This window comes from Grus americana, chromosome 2 (assembly GCF_028858705.1).
Source record: "Grus americana isolate bGruAme1 chromosome 2, bGruAme1.mat, whole genome shotgun sequence".
Classification (NCBI taxonomy): Eukaryota; Metazoa; Chordata; class Aves; order Gruiformes; family Gruidae; genus Grus; species Grus americana.
The window spans coordinates 134,641,071-134,658,707 of NC_072853.1; the positions used below are offsets into that span (position 1 = coordinate 134,641,071).

The 17,637-nt window shown below is 42.6% G+C and overlaps 1 protein-coding gene across 2 annotated transcripts in view; it reads right to left on the reverse strand.

Moving 5' to 3' along the window:
• SP4 (Sp4 transcription factor) overlaps positions 1 to 16,597 on the reverse strand; it is a 32,861-nt gene extending 16,264 nt beyond the window's left edge. The window contains exons 1-3 of one of the 2 annotated variants that reach the window (XM_054814980.1): positions 16,082 to 16,597; positions 15,304 to 15,404; positions 13,269 to 14,823 (exon numbers count right to left, since the gene is read on the reverse strand). In XM_054814980.1, coding sequence (XP_054670955.1) covers positions 13,269 to 14,823; positions 15,304 to 15,404; positions 16,082 to 16,088 — 1,663 coding nt within the window. In that variant the 5' untranslated portion in view covers positions 16,089 to 16,597. Of the gene's footprint in view, positions 1 to 13,268; positions 14,824 to 15,303; positions 15,405 to 15,507; positions 15,641 to 16,081 lie in introns of those variants that run through there. The other variant, XM_054814981.1, reaches the window with a different exon arrangement.
• Between the last annotated feature and the right edge of the window lie 1,040 nt (positions 16,598 to 17,637).

The following is a 17,637-nucleotide window of genomic DNA, read 5'->3' on the forward strand; positions in this document are numbered from 1 at the left end:
TGTTGTCCAAGGTACGGGCATGACAGCAAGGCCACCTCATGACTACTGATGTTATTATATCATAAGTTGATATTACATAGTACAGCAAAATGAAAATCCTGATCCCTCTCCCAGAGGTGATAAACAGCACCACAGGGAATACACACAGTAAGTAAGGGTTTACATAACACAGCCGTGTGAACAAACAAAACATCATTGTGATCAGCAACTATTTAACTAATACAATAAATGCATACAACACATTTGTTTTAGCATGCTCTGGTCAGATCTGTCCTCATATCAATCCTTCAGGCCCCATGTTGGGCACCAAAAAGGGCTGTTGTGGTTTAGCCCCAGCCAGCAGCTAAGCACCATGGGGCCCCTCGCTGAGTCTTCTCCCCCACAGTGGGATGGGGAGGAGAATCAGAAGAAAAAAAGTAAAACTCATGGGTTGGGATAAGGACAGTTTACTATGACAGCAAAGGAAGAGGAAAATAACAATACTAACAAACGAACATACAAGGTGGGTGATACACAATGCAATTTGCTCACCGCTGACCTGATGCCCAGCCAGCCCCTTAGCAGCTACCCTTCCTCCCCGACCAGTCCCCCTTCTATACTGAACATGATGTCATATGGTATGAAATATCCCTTTGGCTAGTTTGGGTCAACTGTCCTGGCTGTGTCCCCTCCCAACTTCTTGTGAAAATTAACTCCATCCTAGCTGAAAACCAGGACACACAAATACGGCAGAAAGGGAAGAAAAGGACTTAACTTTAATGATCCACAGAAATCACGGGAGTCAAGCTTTAAAAAAACCAGACCTTGGAAGGAAAAGAAATTTAAGACTAAGAAAAGGACACTTCTAGTTTCTGGTACTTAGTTCCCCAGAACAATTTGTATAGATTTCCTGTTGCTGTTGTGCAACCAGCATTTAGCAGTCAAAAAGATGACACCATTAACGATAGAGAGTTATCTCTGTAGCATGTACCTTACTGCAAAATTTGAGGAACACTTTGCAAAATGTACCTAGAATCAGAGTGGCTAATGTGGGGACAAAAAAAAAATTGTTCAACTGCATATTCTAAAAATAAAAGAGAAGGTTGCAACTGACATTCATAATTCGATGTATATTACTATAGGACAGCTAAGTAAAGTTAACAACAGGCTGCAGTTCCAAAGCTCTACAAACATCAGAGCTGATGCAGCAACTCACCCATTCAACAACTTACTGACGCAAAGCAATGAGGGAAAAGGTTTCTCATCTCCCCTTCCCCTGCATACGCCAAGTACAGTTAGCTTGCAAACATCCTGTACTCTAACTTTCTTTTTCCACAATGACATACAGATAATTTATCATAAGATAAAATTTTATATACAGATATTTACATTTATAATATCTTTATATATAATACTATGATTAAGATATAGTCAAGATTTTAAAATTTTAAAAAGTCTGTGGCAATAGTTTATAGTCAATTTTCTTCCAAACAAAATGTACTAGGAAGGAGGTCTCATGCTGAAGAATGAAATGTAAATCGTATCTTAAAATTAAATATATGTGAAGACAACACTGAGTATCAGTATTTACACAGAAGACAATGCAATTCAGTGCTACTTAAACAGTACACAGAGAATTCTGCCCTCTCTTCTACCCTGAAGCAGTGGTTTACAAAGATTTATGAAGAAATGATACATGACAGAGGAAGAATTCCCCAGTACAGAAACTGTACAAGAGCTGATGCAAGGGACCCACACACTCTATAGAGAAGATCAGTTTGGATTAGAGAGAGGAATAGGATCCACCCAACTACTACAAATTTGGGTTACCACAGCATTGTGTCCAGATGCTAGTAGAAGCAGAAAGTTTCCAGTGCAAACTGCAGCATCAACTGGACATCCCTCTTTCCTACCTCCTACCAGGGCATTGCAGCAAGTTTCTATCTTTTGATCTTTTGCCTGTTACTGACTTTGATAGAGGAAGCTTTTGGAGGAGAGGATAACAAGTTCTTACAAATCTTATCAATGGGCTCAGTGTGTTCAAAAATTACTGAACAGCATCACAATTAAGCTTAACTTCTGTGAAAAAAAAAAAAAAGCATGAGCTTTAAGGCAATAAAAAGTAAGTTTGAAGGTTTTAACCTGAAGTCTTTCTCCTTTTGTGCAAGGATCTTACTGGCAACATAAGGACAAAACAATGACCAAGAAGTTTCATGAAGGTACATTAATGACTTTTCAAAAACGTAAGGCTTTACCCAAGTGCTTTAGGACAACCTGAAGTCACTTCATACTTTGAAACAGAGAAGAAGTTTTCCCAGCTGGTAGTATCTTTCATTAAACTGAAAATCAGTTTTCTTTTTATTGCTTTATTAAACACAGGAAAAAGCTACCACAAATAAAACACAAAGACCTATACAGAAACAACATAAAAATCAACCACAGAGCTACAGTTTCACAGAGTCTTGTGCAACCAAGTAGAGGTTTCAGTCAAAGCAAGGCAATGCCTCTGGTTGTTCTTGATGCTGTGGCTTCAAATGGAAAGAAAATATGGTCAATTTATTAAGTATTCTAAAGGAGGAGTTGGAAATCAACTTGTTTGAAAACAAGAAAATAACTTGTTATACTACTACTAAGACAAGACACCCTTCCAAAAAAAACACCTGATTTTCATCATCATTGAAAAAATAGTCAAAAAAAAAAGTGTATTTAGGATGAGTGTTCAAGAACACTTCTCTGCAGATGAACACAAGTAGTTCCCTGAGTACTGAGCCTTAGAGCAAACAGATAACTGAAAACCCAAGTTCCAACGGTGCTGCAGAATGTTAGATGCAGTGCATGGAAACTAGTAGTAGATCTAAGAAATGGAAGTTTTTAAGTTTACTTTTATGGAACATCTCCCTTTACCCTATCGCCCCGCCCCAACTCTCAGGTTATTCTACAGCTTATAGCTACAACAGAATGTGTCCCAGTTCTTTTTTCCACTTCTTCCTCTTAACTCTGATCTAGGGATAGGACTAGAAAGAAACTTGTTGACTGTTAGTTTCTACAGGTTGACTACAGGAGTTCAATACCTCACAAACTGTAACACACACACACAATCAAATCTTACACACTTCTGCCATATGGAAACTAAAATACTGGTCTCAAGAAGTGTGTTTTTTTTAGCATCTCTGTTCAATTTCTGTATATTACCATGGAAATAGTAATAGCCTAACCTTGAAAGGACAGAAGGAGGCTGACATGAAAAAATGCAAGCTAAGTTTCCAGTACCTTGGGGTTTTTTGGGTAGGGTTTTTTTGGTTGGGTTTTGTGGGGATTTTGACTACAGTGTAGCTAGCTTACATATTTTACGCTTGACTAGAAGGTTCATGAATGTCCTTGAAATAGACAGCTTGGCTATATGAAATGTTATCTTTATATTGATCAAGATAAAAATAAATATGCCTCCATGCACAGGAGGGATTAGTTAACAGGTACATATATGGAAAATCCTTTCAACAGAAAGGAAGATAGCTGACTTTAAAACTAGGTTAAGTTGTATAGCAGTTGATAATTTATTGAGAATAAAAAAAACCACTGGCAAAGTAATTAAAAATTATTATCAGGAAAAACAAGATTCATAAAACTTTTTTAAAAACCTTTTACCATAAAACTAAACATGAGACACAATCCTTGATTTTATAACAGCCTACAGGTAGAAAAAACTAACCAATACAAAGACTAATTTGTTTATTAAAGGTGTAAAAACTGTAGCTTTTTTACAGCCTTCACCAGGCACAGACCAACAAAGCTACATATTATAGAATCACAAAAAGAAGGGCCATGTAAATCTCCAAGATTCAAACCCTTAGAACTTCTGGCATCTTCTTCTGCAACATTGTTGTCCCTATAAAACTATATGCTTAATCTTCCTTTTTGGTTCAGAACAAACTGAAGAGCAGTTACCTCCTGATAACCAAAGAAACAAGACAAACAAGGCCCTTATTTCTTAAGCTTCAGGATTTTGCTCAAGGGAAAAGTGGTCACATCATCACTTGAAACTACTCTATAACTAGGGAAAGTCAGACTTGCACCTAACATGTATCCAAAGGTTTTTTTGGAAGGAGGATATTAACAGGCCATTTTCTCTACAACAAAATGATACTAGTCTGCCAATCTATTAAGACTAAGTATGCATATTGGGATAATATGGTTTACCAATGACCAGCAGATCAAGGTATGTGACATTATCCACTATCAGTAGCATTAAACATCACTGGAAACTCCATTTTTAAGAATGGATGCATACAGAAATCCATATAACTGTATAATTGCACCCCAAAGTAACCTAAGCATGTGCTGAAATGCTACATTTCAAGAGACTGCAGATGTCCAGAGCTATTGTTTTGGTGAAAACATCATGACAAGAGTAAAATATTCATTATAAAAATTACATTTTGTTATGCAGTCCTGACTACTTCCAAAGCTACTATGCTGTAGCATAGTAAACAAACTACTTTTATTAACTAAATTATCCATTAAAATCACTGACCACTGAAAAATGTAGTTGTTTTTCAATAACATTGTTTATATGTGAAATTAACATTCCCCTTAGAGCATGACATCCCATTCCACATATAGTTCAATTTTTCCAATAATCACCATTGTAATTAAACATTTTTAATATATTAAAACACTAAGAATTTATTTAGCTTCATATGATTTTGGTACCAGTAGATAAGTACTCCATAATTTAAGTTGCACTAAGGAAGCTATTGAAAACAGATTTTGAATATGCCTCTTGCCGCCACCCCCCCCGGCTAGTAATGGAAGAACAAGAAGGTTGGCTTAGTGTGGATCTAAGCACTCTTAAAAAAAAAATATATATATATATACACACTAACAGTCTGATGAAGATGTGCAATATCACTCAGTTTGCTTGCTTGACATTTTCTGAACAAGAAAATTCAGCCAATTAATTTCCTGCTCTATATGCTCTAATTTCTGACAACAGGGAATGAGAGAGGGGATGGCAAAACCTGATATTGTCAGAGAGTGCACCTGTATTTAAGAAACATTTTTTTAAGACCACATATTCTAACAGGGAAATACAGTTTTACTAACATTCTCCTTTGAAGACTTAAGAATTTACATTTAATTCTTGAAGTTAATAGCACAGAAACAGCTCAGCAGAAACCTCTTTCACCTCACAATTATGAGCAAAGTTGGTACTTGAAATGCTTCCCCTTCCCACTTTATCTAGAAGTAACGATGAATTCATGCCTTGCTACTCACAGGTCAGACAGAAAAGGCTTGTTTTACCAAGGCATTTTTAAAAGGTTAGTCTCCATAGGCAATTTAGCTGAACAGGTAGATTGCGTATTCCTTATGCATCGAGTTGAGGAATAGTATAGTGATACTTAAGTTTTAAGCTGTCATCACCCAGCAAACATTTGTTTTCACCAGTATAGTTTGCTGTTAAACTGTTTCTGCCACTACTTTGAATTTCAGTTTAAGAAAATCCCACAACCAAAGCAATTTTGTCATTAGAAGACTAAATGCTTCTCCTATAATTACTCTGAAGCATTGAAAAGGATGCCAGTGCTATAATATTTAGAACATTGCGGTTCTGCAACAATTCTCAGCTCAAGGCAACCTGAGAAGAGTTGCAAGTGACCTTCCATGACTTTGGAAAAAGTGCGTTAAATTTCTATACTCCTCCCAACTACACCCTCAGAATGCCAAGTAATACATTATGAAGAAAAACAACCTAAGAAAACCTCCTGCATTTTTTCTAGTTTTATGGAAAATAGCTCAGTTCTTTGTACTTATCTTTTTACTGCAGATTCCATAGCTTGCAGCTTGTTTCTTTCAAGGTGTTTGCTGCAGCTTGCCTGCCAATGAACATCCAGGGAAACACTGGATGTTATTCAAAAAAAAAAAAAAAAAAAAATCATGTAGCCACCATCCTTCAGTTCCTTTGACTTCCACCCATGGTATTTATATTTGCCAGTTTGCTTCTATACAGTGTGGCTATTTTAAACCTTTTTCACCTTGTTACCACCTACAGGCATCCCTGCTTGCTTAGTTACACAACTCACCAACTTCTGCTTCTACACATACTCACTATTAAATTAACACAAGCAAGGAGACCCACAGGTCACACGTTGTCATGAAAATGCATTTTCCTTCATTCAACAACATAAGTGTAATATTCTAGGACTTCAGACTAAATACCTTCCCCTCCCTCAATAACTAATACATGTGATAGAGATACCAGAAGACCATGAGTTCTATAAAGGTGAAGCAGATAATTTAGCTTTTCATAATACAGGCATTGAAGAACATTAAATAAAAGTGTCCAGGAGTTTGAGAACATTAAATAAAAGTGTCTTATACAACAATTAAGAGACAATTTATTGCATGCGCATATTGAACATGTAAAAAATTTACACAGACTCAAAGACAAATTCAGGGAAGAAAATAAATCCATCAAGGATTATTAAATAAAGAAAAAAATCCTACTTCTGGCTCAGGAAGACTTGATCTATGGATCACTGACTGGTGGGAAGAGTATCTGAGCAGATTATTCTCGTATGCATTACCTGCAGTCAGCATCAGACAGGACTAGAAACACCTTTGTCTCATATTCATACAATTATAGAACGGTCTGGGTTCAAAGGGACCTTAAAGCTCATCTAGTTCCAACCCCCCTGCCATGGGCAGGGACACCCTCCACTAGACCTGGTTGCCCAAAGCCCCATCCAACCTGGCCTGGAACACTTCCAGGAAGGGGGCATCCATAGCTTCTCTGGGCAACCTGTTCTAGCATTTCACCACCTTCACAGTAAAGAATTCCTTCCTTGTGTTCAATCTAAACCTACCCTTTTTCAGTTTAAATCCACTGCCCCTTGTCCTGTGACTACAGGCACGTCTTGGTAAAGTCTCTTGGTCTTTCTTGTGAAAGCTCCCTTTGTATATTGAAAGGCTGCTATAAGGTCTCCTCAGAGCCTTCTCTTCACCAGTCTGAACAACCCCAACTCTCAGCCCTCACAGAAGACATGTTCTAGCCCTCTGACTATTTTCACAGCCTTCCTCTGGGCCCACTCTAATGGGACCATATCTGCCTTCTACTGGGGACCCCAGAACTGAACACGGTACTATAGATGGGGTCTCACAAGAACAGAGAAGAAAGACTCACATCCCTCAACCTGCTGGCCTTGCTTCTTTTTATGCAGCTTTTTATGCAGGCCAGTATACAATTGACTTTCTGTGCTGCAAGCACACATTGTCAGCTTATGCCCATTTTTTCCATCTACCAGTATCACCAAGTCTTTCTCCTCAGAGCTGCTCTCAATCCATTCATCACTCATTCTATATTCATATATGAGACTGTCCTGACACAGATGCAGGACCTTGCACTTGGCCTTGCTGAACTTCATGAGGTTCGCATTGGCCCACTTCTCAAGCTTGTGAAGGTCCTTCTGGATGGCATCCCTTCCCTCAAGCATATCAGCTGCATCACTCAGTTTGGTGTCATCTGCAAACTTGCTGAGGGTGTGCTCAATCCCACCATGTCATTAATAAAGATAGTGAACAGTACTGGTCCCAGTAAAGACCCCTAAGGGACACCACTATCCATTTGGAGATTGAGCCACTGACAGCAACTCTTTGAATATGGCCATAGAGCCAATTCCTTATCCATCAAATAATTCATCCATAAAACCCATATCTCTCCAAGGCTATTGTGTGGGACTGTGTACATAAGTCATGGTAGAAAATATCAGCTGCTCTTCCCTTACCTACACCAGTCACTCCATTGTAGAAGGCCACTAGACTATAGTCAGGCACAATTTGCCCTTTGTGAAGTCATATTGGCTGTCTCCAATAACATCTCTGTCACCCATATGCTTTGACACAGCTTCCAGGAGGATCTGTTCCATGATCTTACCAAGCACTGAGGAAAGGCTGACCGGTTGGTAGTTCCCGGGGTCCTCCTTTTTACAGCGTGGGTGTGATGTTCCCCTTTTTCCAGTCACTATTCCTGAATTACATTCATTTAATCTTATGTATCACTTTATTCCTGTTTAAAGAATTTGGTAGAATGTTTCAAACTCCTCTGCAAAGTTTGAGCAAGAATGATAACATCTAAATGTCTTCAGTCTTTGAACAGCAAGTCATAAAACTAGTGACTATCACACAAGAGGAGATAATAAAGAAGGAAAGTGAAGAGAAAGCCTTGAAGACAGGCTGAAGGTGGATGCAGACAAATGAGAAAAGGCATGAGAACACAGGAGCAGACCTGGAGGTAATGACAAACTGCATAACTACTAATAGTAGCGCAATGAAAGTAGCTGGTCAAAGAGAAAAATGCTTTAGTAACTCACATTACTACAGAGTATTAAACAGAAGGGCAATGTTCATTACGTTTTTAAAGCGCCCCAATAAGAACACTTGGTATTGGACTGAATTGTCATTAATAACTGTTTCAGAGTCCACAGCACATCCCTGTAAAAGACTTAGAACTCTCCAGTTCCAGTATTGCCAGGCAACAGACTCTTCCACTGAACAGAAGTCATCCCTCCACGTTATTTTGGTGGATGAACTCCAAACTCCCCATAATTCAGGCCATGTCACCACTTACCTTAAACAAAACGGCTTGAACTGGAGTTGCAAGGTGATGGAATTTGGTGACCTTTGCCTAAAGCAACTAACAAAGCTTGGACTAAGTGTACACAAAATACAAGTAATTTTTTCACAATTTTAAAACAAAAGCATCTCATACACTTTTGCATGGGACAAACACCTTCATCATCATGTAACAAAATTACTTCAGGACGAATAATTAAGGTAGATACAAGTCTGATCTATTACTTTTTTCTTTTTCATAAGAAACAGGGAATTATTCTGAAAAGACATCATCTCCACCACCACCACTACATTCCCCACTGTCAGCAAAAACAATGAACAAGTTCAGAAAAAGCTTGTGACCTCTTCTGAAGGGTCCAGTGAAAGAAATCCTACAGGCAGAACACAAAACTTTTACAAGGAATCCATTAATACTCTGTATTTCATTACAATTTAACTGGTCTGTTTTATCTCACCACATATTTTTCAGCATCCACAAATGTTCACATTCTGTGCTATTCCTAAAAGAAATACACCTCCAAGCCCAATGTGTTGAGGGGCAAAGAAACTTAGCCCACCAAAAGGAAATGGTTTTATGAACTATGTATTTTTCTTAGAGCCATCTAGTACTAAAACAAGTTCCTTCCACATAGTCACTTATGTTGTCAATTAACACATCCAGACAAATAAGAAGGCCTGAAAATAATCTTTTAAACGGTAAAGGATACCTTATTTTAAGAAAGGGACAAGGGGCAGGGGGGACAGAAATCCTTTGAACTTGCATCTACAGCTATCACAGCAGAAGCCTTGAAAAAAGACAAGGGAACTGTGCAGTACCTGCTGGTCCCCAAGCTCATAGGGGCTAAATTCAGGAACTCACCACCTATTATTATTAAAGGCTATCCCATTCCACAGGGAATCACATATAAAAACAACAATTCACATAGCACAGAAGAAATGCAGTTTACTTTGTACAGAACTAGCTTGCTTAAAGGCCACGACAGGTACTGATCTCATAGCAAAGCAGGTGTTTGTAGATCCTTGCATGTTCAAGTAAACATGGTTGCTTTTATGTAGTCCGTTGTTTGATTAGCTCTTAATTAAATAATTGTTTAAAGATCTGTTTTTAAGGCTTAAATACTTAGTTTCTATCTTCTCATCCAGCTTTCTTCTGTACGTTTAATTACTCCTTTGACTGATGCTTTGTACATCATCTCAGCAAAACTGTACAGAATCACAGAGTGCTGTAGACTGGAAGGGACCTCTGGAGCTCATCTGGTCCAAACCTCTGCTCAACCAGGGCCACCTAGAGCAGGTTGTCCAGAACCATGAGAGTATCTCCAAAGATGGAAAGTCCACGACCTCTCTGGGCAACCTGTGTCAGTGCTCAGTCACTCATTTTCCTCTACATCATTGATACTGAATGAGTTTTCCCTCAGGCCAGAAAGTGAAAAGATATGAGAACTTCTCCACTTTGCCCTGCTTACTGACCACAGACAACATACAACTTAAACTGTGATACTTACCAAGAGTAATGTTTGAATTTTTATCTGAAAAACACGACAAACCCAACCACACTTACTCATCTTGCTTGGTTTACAGTAGAGCCTATACACCTTGGGACCAGAGACTTCAGTATCAAAGGTTATAAAGAACAGACCAAAATATAATATTTAGTTGAAGATTTTAATATTTTTCTTCCTAAGGTCAAATTTGTCACTTCTAGAATTTAGAATCCCTTTGACAAAAAAACCTCTATAGCTTAACATTTCCATAAAAATTTTAAGCTACAAATTTTTATATTTGCAGTTAATTATTTAGAGTTCTATTTCACTTACTACTGAAAAACTAAGACAAAGGTACCTAAATTACCCCACTGTAGAAATAACTAGGAAAACCAATTTTCATGGAACAGAAATACGACATGAATAAAAGAACAGTTATGTCAGACAAATACTTATTCTGATTTTTTCTTTCCTGAAACTCAGCTGGCTTGATCAGTTGGGTTTGCTTGAAGGACAGAGTAACATTTTCCCCCCCCCCCAACAAAGTTAGACCACCTGAATCAGTGCATGGGATGAATCCTTCAGTCTTTTCCCTGGCACTTTCTAGACATCCTCCATACAGCTCATTTCTAACACTTACTTCTTACTACTCATTTGCAGCAAATAATCCACTTCTGGAGAGTTCAATTAGGGTACAAGAGAATTCACACCAACAAGCTCAAGTACTGCAGAAAAAGAATGGAAATACCAGTCTGCAGATGTTGAGGTAACCAAGTAGTTTATTATTTTTTTACAGGCTTCCTGTAACAATATTAGCAAAAAACATTTCAAATAAAACCCAGCAAATCTGAGCAAGTTAATAGCCCTGATCAAGACAGCTTATTGCTTCTAAGAGGCAAGCAAAGTTTAGATTTTAGCATGTTTGTAATTTGCTATTTCATAACTATTCCTTCCTTGAACACTTAATATAGCATTAAGGACTGCACATCATGCTTTTCACTTTCCTTTCTATATTTCCAAGTCTCCCATTCCCAGAGTGTAGCATCAGGAAGTTTCACAGGATAGAAGCCGAAATAAATAAAAGAAAGAAATTGTAACTAAGCTCTTGCATTCTCAAAGTTTGGTCTTTCTCCATAACCTCAAGCCTTGGGAAAGAGAACTAGTACCTTATATACTAAGGAATGGAGAAAAGGTCAAGAGGATTCACTGCTGCTAGCATAGAAGTGCTACAGAAACAGCCATAAGGCCTACCTGGGGAAAAAAAACAACCAAACAAAAAAAAAAATATATCAAACAAACCAAAAAGCAGTGGAGGGGAATTCAATGGTCACAAAGCTTACATTTAGTTAACATATGAACCCTGTATGACTAAGGCTTGACTTCTCCAGAACCATGTGTGACTCATTCCCCTTCTTTCACCCTCAGTTCCAAATCTCAATCCCCTTATTTTCCAAAGGACATCCCATGTGAGCAGAGGTGCAGTCAAGATAACTGAGCAAGATGATATTCAGAATGTCTTGTTCTAATAGCTATTAGTGTGTATTAAACAGCTGTACACCATTAGTAAGCAGGAAAAAAAACCTGCATGCAGCAAGGTTCTTCTTGCACCCCCAGATCTAGGCTGTTCCCAAAGCAGGCTTCCTATGAAGGGTCACCTACCAAAGCAGGAACTTCTGTCTAACAACAGCAGTCAACCAGCACCTTCCCATCAAGAGAAAAATTTTCCAAGGCAAATTGGAATGCAAGATATTGTAGCAGCTGGTCAGCTCCAGCTAACTGAAACTTCTTTTTGAACCATTACAGCTAAACACAAGGTCAAGATTTTAATTCTGCCTACCCAGATTAACATTTCTGTAACACTCCTTAAGTAAGCCAGGTTTAGTGTATCCAACCCAGGTCTTCGTATTTCAATGTGCCATCCTGTGCCGAAGGCTACCATAGCAGATAAAATTTTCCCAGCAGCAAATTTCTTATTATCAAACTATGTTTAGTCTCCTCAAAAATGTCTCAAAGGGAACAATCCTTTGCCCAGTTAAACATTTCTCATCTTACCATATGATTATAAAAAAACCCCAAAACCAAACAAAATGAAACAGATCAAGAGTCAATATGATATTAACATTTGTTTATGCGGACTAGACAGTAGTAAACATAGTTTTTTAGTATAAAACTGTAAGAAAAAAACCTCGTGTCTATAGCCAGGTTGCTGTCAAGACAAGAGTTTATTCTAACTACTACAATAGAAAACTTTTACTGGTATGCAATAAAACTAAGCTCATGTAAGCAGTTATTAAACTGGCAGAGCGCACCCCTAAATCAAGTTTTATCTGAAGCATTAAAAGTTTGCAAATTTTACATATAGAGTTGCCCTTGTGGGACACTGCAGAGACCTTGCACAGAATTTACTTTAGAACTAAGCTCTGTTATCCAGCCTAAAGCCTTTTAATAGCTCCTTTCCCAACTATTAGACTAGCATAGAGTTCATCAGCAAGTACCGAGGTACAGTTACCAGTTGTTTTTATTCTTTTAAAAAGGCAAGTCACAGGAGCTATCCTGTGTGCAAGCATACCTTATTCCACTCAATCTCTTTGCAGAACTCAAACTTTTAAGGGAACGACGTTAGGAGCTAGTACAGAATACAAGAAATAGTTCCATAGAAATGCAGACCATGACACAAGATATCTCAGTTCACATACTGTCACTTTTCTCATCCTACATTCTCCATGCAGAGATTACAAATACTGCCTGCTTGGAAAAAGCTTTTTGTTGGTTATTTTTTTGTTTTGGTGTTTTTTTTTGTTGTTTGTTGTTGTTTTTTTAAAACATATCAAAGCCCTAACAATCAAGTCTCACGATCAACCCAGAAACCTACAAGTCTTTAATAAGATGGAGAACAGGATTATTTAAGGATAGTTCATTAAACAGTTCCATTTCAACTGATGCAACTGGTAGTATTAGCTCAATATTTAGGAGAAGAGTCAGCTACTTTAAAAATCTGAATTTTAGTGGTAAGTATAAGGTGTTTCCTCTATAACATTTATTACAGAAAATCCTGAAAAAAAGTACTAATTTAAAACTGTCTGGTATTCTTGCAATAGTGGGGAAAAAAATCCAACAAAAAACCAAAAAAACCCCCATCAAAACAAAAGAAACTCAAAACTTCGTCAGACTACTCACCCGCAACACTGGTAATGGTAACAGGAACTCCTTGAACTTGAACACCTGCAGCACCCAGGTTGGCAACACTTACTGTTTGAAGATTAGGTACTGAAGCAAGCTGGGCGGCGTTCAGAGTGATGGGGGTACCAGCAACGGCCACTGGCGCAATCTGGGCAATGGTTGTGCCACCACTTGAAGACACAGGGGTAATGGTTAGTTGTTGGGGTAACCCAGCATTTTGAACTTGAAGATTTGAAAGGCTCTGCAGATTCTGAACCTGTACAGTTTGCCAGCTGATCTGCCCTGATGGTGTTAAAGTTGGAGCCCTGATGAGCACCTGAGTTGGACTCACTGCCTGCAGCTGGACGTTCTGCAAAGGCTGCTGCTGGATGGTCTGTATAGTCTGCCCTGACTGGAGCTGAAAGGACTGAGGAGGAATGGCCTGAATAATCTGCTGCTGAGGCTGCTGGATCTGTATCTGCTGCAGAATAGGCTGACCTACGATTTGGACCTGCTGAAGGGAACCCGACTGATCCTGGACATTCTGTAGTCCATTGGACTGAAGCTGACTGGAGCTCTGGGCCTCAGAGTCCGTAGCAGTCGTTTGAGGTTCTTCAGTTGTCTGCTCTGAACTGCTGCCTGCTGTGCTTGCGTACTGGCCTGTTTCTGCAGAGCTTACTAGCGTGTCACTGCTAGTTAGAGATGTTGAGGCAGTGGTCGTAGAGGTGGAAGACGAGGAAGGAGACTCTGGCATTGTACTAACAGAGGCAGAAGTGACAGGCGTAGACGCTAGCTGACTTCCATTGGAAACTCCACTCTCAGTAGACTGGCCAACTTGACCCGAACCTCCAGCTGCCACGTTGTTTATCACAGGTAATGCCAGGGTTACCCCACCAATGTTTATAGGTAACGTTGTTACGACTTGTGCCTGAGTACCAGGAATAGTTTGCAGTTGCAGTGGTATGGAAACACCAGGCCTGATTTGGACTGGAACTGTCTGATTTGCTAGGTTTTGAGCAATAACATTCCCCGAAGCTGTCCTATTTGCAGTTGTAAGGATAGCTTGATTATTCCCTGCAGGAATAAGCTGAATTTGACCCTGTATGTCTTGTAGACCAGTAGTATTAGATGGATTGATTTGAAGTTGTTGACCTTCTGTTGTCTGGATCTGTGGGATCACTTGGTATTGGACACTACCACTTGGATTTTGTACTTGAATGACTTGGAATTGTCCAGGCGTTGTTGCGGAAGAGTTGCCCGATTTGGTTTTTGAAGGAGATGTACTTCCATTGTTACTGCTGGAGGGACTTGCTGCACTCGAGGCAACAGAAGATCCTTGTTGAGCAACGTTATTTTCTTTTGAAGCAGAAGGAGCAGCAGCAACAAGCTGCCAAGCGTTTCCAGCAAGCTGAGTTGTTACCAGTTCTAACTGCTGTGGCTGATTCTGAAGCTGCACCAAACCTTGATTTGGATCTATAATAATTTGCTGCTGTCCAGTTCCTTGATTCTCACCAGGAGTTCCTATTTTGCTGCAAGTGGCTGCTAGCAAAGCAAGAGGTGAAGGCTGAGAATCCTATCCATAAAGAGAGAAAACAAAACAGATTCAGGAGAAGAGCACAAGTATGAACCATCAGAAGTAAGTATTAAGGTTTACACAGGAAGCAGAAAAAAAAATAAGAGTGCTTCTGCATAGAGACCAATGATACAGCTCTGAATAAGGAAGTATGTATTTCTGTAAATAATCTTTAAACATAAAGCTCCCAATCATCAATGAATATGTGACAGCCAGGACCTCAATTGCATGCTCAATCAAGTCTCTTTTACCCCTAAAATAAAGAAAAATTTTAAAAGTACTTCTACTACACAGAAAGCAGCTGATCACTGCAAAATGCAAGCAAAAAACATGTCCAGGCAGTAAAAATATTGCACCCAACCAACTATGTTTCATCCAACCCAAAGAAAGATGCCCTGAGCAGGAAATGCTGTTAGCTGAACATTTCATTTAAAATGCTAATAGTTTGGGCACTTCCCTATTCGGGGGCGTGTTCTTTACCTGTGAGCCTCCAGTTTTCCCTTTTTTATTATTATTGTTGTTATTCTCTGCCTCGGGAGATTTCTCTCCCTCTGTGGGCATAGTTTCTTCCTTCTTTTGATCTGCAAAAAATATCAAGTGTAACAGGTTAATTATTCACCTTCATTTATACAATAACAAAACCTACAAGCATATCCTTTTCGGTTCCCAGCTTGTCGCCTTTACCTCTTCATAAAAACAACAGTGCAAATCATTATTATTACAAAAGGACGAGTCCTAAGAAACGTGGTTTGAAACCCAACCCATGGGGGCTGGAGAGTTAACACCCAGAAAGGGGAGGTTTGGTTTCCTCTCCCAGAGACAGCAGGAAAAAACCACCCACAACCCTCCTCCTCCTCCTGCCCCCTAAAGCATCGACGGCCACTCAGTGGCCGTCGATGCTTTAGGGGGCAGGAGGAGGGTTGTGCATGGGAGGGAAAGAGGGAGGAAAAGAGGAATGAAGGAGGGAGGGATGTGCACAGGAGGGAGGGTTAGCGAAGAAAAGGGGAATGGAGGAGGGAGGTACGGAGGAGGCAAGTCGGAGGGCCAGGCAGGGGAGGAAGAGAAGAAAGGGGGCATAAGAGGAAGCAGCACGGATGGGTGGATGGGCAGCAAAAGAAGAGCGGGGTAAGAAGGGGGAGAAGCAGGGAAGAAAAGGGGGAACCCGGGAGGGCGGGATAGAGGGGGGATGAAGGGTGGAGGGAGGAGCGGAGGGAGGGAGGGGTGTGCACAGGAGGGAGAGAGGGAGGGGGTTACATACCGCTCATCCCGCATTAATGCCCCGCTGAGGCGCCGCTCTAGGGGGGAGGAGAAGGAGGAGGAGGAGGCGGAGGGTGGGGTGGGGGTAGCGGGGAGAAGGCCGGTCGCAGCCGGAGCTGGGAGGAGCGGGACGGCCTATTTTTCCACGAATGGCCGCCGCTGGGCTGTGGCGTAGCTGCCTCTCTCTCCGCCCGCCGCCGCCGCCGGCCTCAGCCCGCCGCCTTGAGTGACAGCTGCGGGCCGGCCGGGCGGCGAGGGGGAGGGCGGGCGAGCGCCGGCGGGGGCGGGGCCCGCCGGGGCCTAACTGACGCCCACTGAGCAGGAAACCGAGCCCAGCCGCCAGCCTCTCGGCCGCCCCTCTCCGCCCCAGCCCGGCTCCCCACGCCGGAGGCAGAGGAGGCGGGTCGGGGGCGGGACGCGACGCCCCGTGAGCCCGGCCCCGGCAGGCAGCGGGGCAGGCGAAGGGCCCTCGTCTTCCTCCTCCTCCTCCTCCTCCTCCTCCTCCTCCTCCTCTTCGTCTTCTGGCCGCGCGTGCCGGGCGAGAGGGGGCGTGGCTGCCGAGGCGCGCGCGCTTCGGGGCGGGGGCGGCGGCTGCTGCTGTCGGCGCGGGCGGACGGGCCCGGCTCCCGCGCTCGTGCCGCTCTTGACAGCGCGAGGGGAGGGCAGGCGAAGGGCGGGGCCCGGCCGCCGCGGGGCGGGGCCTGGTCGAGCCGTAGCCCTCGGACTGCCCGCCGCGGCTCGGGCGCTGATTGACAGCGCGCGCGCGCCAGCCGCCAGCAAATCCGGCGAGGGGCGGGCGGGGCCGCGCGCGACATTGGCCAACCCGGTGGCACTTGCCCGCCTCGCGCGCTCGTAACTGACAGCGCGCGGGAAGCCGCTCCGCAGCTTCCCCTGAGGCGCGGCCCTCTACCTCCGCGCCGTACCCCGCTAGCGGGCCCCCACCACCCCGCTTCTTCCCTGGCCTGCCCGGGTAGGGAAGGAGGAGGAGAGACCCCCATGGTTTCCATATTGAAGCCAGGGCGTATTTCGCCCCGCTCCTCCTTTGTAACAGCCTCGCGAGCCAGCCCTCTGCTTGCACGCCCCGCTCAGAGGGAGGCGGGGGAAGGGCGGCGCTGGGATTTCTTCCACACCTGCTGGGGATATTTCCCGCAGCCGGGGTCGAGGGGGCGGGAGCTGGCCTTCTCCCTTCCCATTGGCTCAGCCGCCGCGGCGGGCGCGCGCGGCACGCCGGGATACGTAGTTCTGAGCAGGAGCAGCTGCGCGGGCTCGGGGCGGCGCATGCGCAGAGAAGGTGGTGGGCGTTGGGGCGGGGGGCGGGGGGAGCTGTCCCGGGCAGGTGCCGTTCGGCGCCGTCAGCCGCTGGCGCGGGTTGGAGCGGCCGTGTAGGCCGGGCGGGGGGGAGCGGGGCATCGGGTCGGGTCAGCTCAGCGGTTTGCCTGGCCTCGCTGCAGGCTCACAGAGCGGGAATCGGCCCCCAGCAGTCTGGGGTGGGCCAGGCTGGTCGCTGTTGCATTAAAGCCAGATAATTACGGCTGCGCTGTTGGTTTCCTCTGGTTC